At 69.9% G+C, this 3,138-nt stretch overlaps 1 protein-coding gene across 1 annotated transcript; it reads right to left on the bottom strand.

Annotated features, from left to right (window-relative positions):
* Nucleotides 1-1,262: 1,262 nt before the first annotated feature.
* Nucleotides 1,263-2,900, bottom strand: LOC122192011 (T-cell leukemia homeobox protein 2-like). Its single transcript, XM_042892430.1, has 2 exons — nt 2,453-2,900; nt 1,263-1,940 (listed from the first exon to the last, which is right to left on the bottom strand). Exons 1-2 carry the CDS (start codon nt 2,898-2,900, stop codon nt 1,372-1,374), a joined length of 1,017 nt encoding a protein of 338 aa, XP_042748364.1. The 3' UTR covers nt 1,263-1,371.
* Nucleotides 2,901-3,138: the final 238 nt, after the last annotated feature.

Below are 3,138 nucleotides of genomic sequence, written 5' to 3'. Positions count from 1 at the left end.
TGGCCGGGGCGCCCCGGGGGCTCCGCGCCGCCCTGCGGGATCACGGCAACGGGAACCGCGGCTCGGGGAGCGGCTCCTGTGAGCTGCCTGCAAACCCGCAACTGCGTGTACGACCCCCCCCCCCCCGCGCCCCCCCCGGGGGGGGGGCAGAGGATCCGGCCCCGTATCGGCACTCGGGGAGCCCCGGCCCACCCCCCCCACCCCGGGGCCGGATTCCTTCCCGGCGCTGCAGGATCGCAGCCGCAGCCCCCGCGCCCCCCGCAGCCCCCCTCGCGCGCTCCTACCTGTCAAATTAAACGCGATTCCCCGCGGGGAAACGCTCAAAGGCACTTTCAGGGCTAAATCTCATTTTTTTCCCCCCCTCCCCCTCTGCCGCAGCGCTGGGGGAAGGGAGGGACAATGCAATTAAGAACGGAGCGATGACGGCGGAGCGGCCCCGCGCGGAAGTTGGCGGCGCTGTAATTGGATCGGGCGGGTTCGGGTGGCTGCGGGGGGGCACCGGCGGGCGGTGACAGACGGCCCCGGGGAGCGCTGAGGGGGCGGCAGCTGCGGGTCACCCCCCGGAGAGGCGGGGGGGAAAGGGGAGGGAGCGGGGCGGGGACCGAGAGGTGTGACGTCACCGCAGCATGACGTCACGGGCGGCTGTCGGGGTGCGCGGAGTCCCGCGTGAGGGGACGGACAGACGGACGCCGACAGACGCGTGGAGCCGTGTCTGTCTGTCCGTGTGTTCATATGCCCGCGTGTCGCCGCGTCCACGTGTCCGTGCGTCCCCGTGGTCCCACGTCCCCGTGTCTGTCTGTCCGTGTGTTCGTACGTCCGTGTGCCCCCGTGTCCCTCTGTCACCCCCTCCTTCTGTCCCCGTGTTCCTGTGTTCCCCCCATCCCCATCTGTGTCCCCACATCCGTCTGTCCCCGCGTCTGCGTGTCCCCGTGCTCTCGTGTCTCTGCGCATCCCACGTCCGTGTGTCCCCATGTCTTTGTGCTCCCGTGTCTGTCTGTCCCCGTGTCCCTGTGTCCCCGTTCCCCCCTCTTCGTGTTCCCCCTCTCCGTGTGTCCCCATGTCTGTGTGTCCCGGTGTCCGTACCCGTGTCCCTTTGTCACCCTCTCCTGTTCCCGTGTCCCCCCATCCCCATCCCTGTGTCCCCTCGTCCCCCCGCCGCGCCCCGCTCCCCGTTTAGGAGATGTCCCCTTTATTCCACATATATACACGGGGCGGACCGGGGCCCGGCGGCGGCCGACGGACGGACGGACGCGGGGGGGGGGAGGAGGGTGGAGGTGCGGGGGGGGAAATAAAATTACAAGAAAACAGAAATAAAGCGGAAACAAAGAGGACGGGAGCACCGCACCGATCCCCCCCCGGCCCCCCTCCCCTTCAGGCCCCCACGTCAATCTCCTCCTCGGACAGCTCGGCGGGGCCGGGGGGGGCCGGGGGGGGTTCCCGCAGCCGCAGCGCCTGCAGGGAGGCCACGTCGGCGCGCATCTCGTCCAGGTCGCGCTTGAGCTTAGCGCGGCGGTTCTGGAACCAGGTGATGACCTGCGCGGAGCTGAGCGCCAGGCGCTGCGCCAGTTGGTCGCGGTCGGCGGGGGACAAATATTTCTGGCGCACGAAGCGGCGCTCCAACTCGAAGAGCTGCTGGTTGCTGAACGCCGTGCGCGATTTACGCCGCTTCTTCGACGTCGGGCGCTGCGCGAGGGCGCTCAGAGGGTCCCGACCTGCGGGGGGGGAGGGGGAGACGGCGTCAGAGCGGCAGAACCGGCACCGAAACCGGACCGAAACCGGGCTCGGCCCGCTGAGCCCCGCCGGGCAGAGCCTAGCGGAGCGGAACGAGACCAGGCCCGACTCGGCAGCGTGAAGCAAACCGGGCCGGGCCGAGCGTCGCGCTGCTGAGCCGAGCCGAATCGTGCCGAGCGTTACAGCAGCGAGCCCGGCGCAGCAATGCTCTGCCGAAACGGGCCGTTATGGCGTGCGTTATATCGCCGAGCTGAGCCGAGCCGAATCACAATTGCCAAGCGTTACACCGCCGAGCCCGGCCCGGCTTCATATCGCCGTGCCGAGCCGAGCCGTGCTGAGCATTATTTCCGCTGAGCCGAGCTGTGCCTTGCATTGCCGGCCCGAACTGTGCTGTGCGCAGCCTTAATTTGTTGCGCCGAGCCGCGCCAGGCAAAGCCGTGCTGAGCGCTGCATTTCTGAGCGGAGCCAGGCCGTGCTGGGCCTCGCAATGCTGAGACGGGCCGGGCCGGGCCGAGCTTCGTATTGCCGAGCCGAGCATCGTGTTGTGATCCGGGCCGGGCCGAGCGTTATGTCGCTGAGAGGAGCGCTGCCGAGCCGCGCTGTGCCGAGCGCTACATCGCCGTGCCGTGCCGTGCTCGGTCCGCTCCCGGCCGTGGCCCCGCTCGTTGCACCGCACGGCGCTCCGCTCCGCCGCACATCGGCCCCGGCCGCCGCCTCCCACCGCCCCTCACAGCCCCGGCGCTGCCCGCTGGCTCCGCTCCGGTTCCTCCCGCGGCCGGGCTCAGCGCGGTGCGGTGCCGGGGCTGCCCTCGGGTTCCGCTCCTGCGACCGTTCGGAGCTCCGCGTCCCGAGCGCTCCGGGTACCGCCGCTCCGTTCCGTGCTGTCGCCGCTCCCGGCTGCGGCGGAGCTCCGAGCCCCGACCCGGCAGAGCTTCGGTGCGCCGTGCTCGGCCCACGGCTCCGAGCGGCTCCGGAGCCCTCCTGCTGTCCCGCCGAGCCCCGCAGCGCCGAGCCGAGGCCGTCCGGAACGGCTCCGTCCGTGTGTCCGCCCGAGCAGAATTCGTTCGTGGCTGAAAGGAGCTCGGGGTGGTCTCGGTTCTGTCCGTGTCCGTCCCTGTAGGTTTTTTTTGCACCACCCGCGGCCTCTGCCCGCATAACGATCCTTTCATTTTCGCTAATTGCCGCTGTCCCGATCCGTGTGCGGCTTCCTCCGCTAATTCCGAGAGCTCCGATCCGTCCTTCCGCGTCCGCGACTCCCTTCATTAACGGCACTTTTCGTTAATCGCGATCGCAGCGATCGCTCCGGGCTCCGTCCGCGCGTCCTCCCGGCTGCGGGAGTTCCGCGTTCGTTCGGGAATCCCGAGCGGTCCGTCCGTCCGCGGCTCTCCGGGCGCCGATCTGCGTTCA

The sequence above is a fragment of the Lagopus leucura genome, unplaced genomic scaffold (genome assembly GCF_019238085.1).
Source record: "Lagopus leucura isolate 7727_CA_CO unplaced genomic scaffold, USGS_WTPT01 34806-0_obj-0_obj, whole genome shotgun sequence".
Lineage (NCBI taxonomy): Eukaryota > Metazoa > Chordata > Aves > Galliformes > Phasianidae > Lagopus > Lagopus leucura.
This window is presented reverse-complemented; position numbering and strand designations above follow the sequence as displayed.